Source organism: Corvus brachyrhynchos, unplaced genomic scaffold (assembly GCF_000691975.1).
Source record: "Corvus brachyrhynchos isolate BGI_N302 unplaced genomic scaffold, ASM69197v1 scaffold84, whole genome shotgun sequence".
NCBI classification, from domain to species: Eukaryota; Metazoa; Chordata; class Aves; order Passeriformes; family Corvidae; genus Corvus; species Corvus brachyrhynchos.
In genome coordinates, this window is record NW_008237434.1 from 357331 (window position 1) to 357687 (window position 357).

At 48.5% G+C, this 357-nt stretch overlaps 1 protein-coding gene across 7 annotated transcripts in view; it reads left to right on the forward strand.

Moving 5' to 3' along the window:
• Positions 1-357, forward strand: part of HNRNPA2B1 (heterogeneous nuclear ribonucleoprotein A2/B1) — a 15408-nt gene continuing 15051 nt past the window's right edge. For 3 of the 7 annotated variants that reach the window (XR_001861044.1, XM_017731174.1, XM_017731173.1), the window contains exon 1: positions 103-180. Coding sequence is in view for 5 of the 7 variants with exons in the window: in XM_017731174.1 (XP_017586663.1) it covers positions 169-180 (12 nt within the window). In the remaining 2 variants the exon portion in view is untranslated. Of the gene's footprint in view, positions 181-357 lie in introns of all 7 variants that reach the window. The other 4 variants (XR_552319.2, XM_008631323.2, XM_017731172.1 and 1 more) reach the window with 3 other exon arrangements.

The following is a 357-nucleotide window of genomic DNA, read 5'->3' on the forward strand; positions in this document are numbered from 1 at the left end:
TTTTTTTTTTTTTTTTTTTTTTTTTTAATTAATTAAACCTCGGAAGCGAGCCCGGACTGGAGAAGGAGGGCGCTAACACTACGCGGAGCTGAATTTCAAATTACGTAACAGCTCAGGCAGCCATTAACGACCGGTTGTACGGCACTCTCGAGCAGGAATACGTAAACCATGAAGAACATGGTACGTGGGATGGGAGGATTTAGAGTTTGCTTTGAAGGAGGGAGACGCGTTTGCTTGTGCAGACAGAGTGAATTTTTTCGGGGCTAGGAATTACAGGAACGCTTGAGTCGTCCGCGCAAGTCCGGGCGCCGCTGCCGGTTTGCAACATGGGGCGGATGCTGGATGTCTTTGCACAGA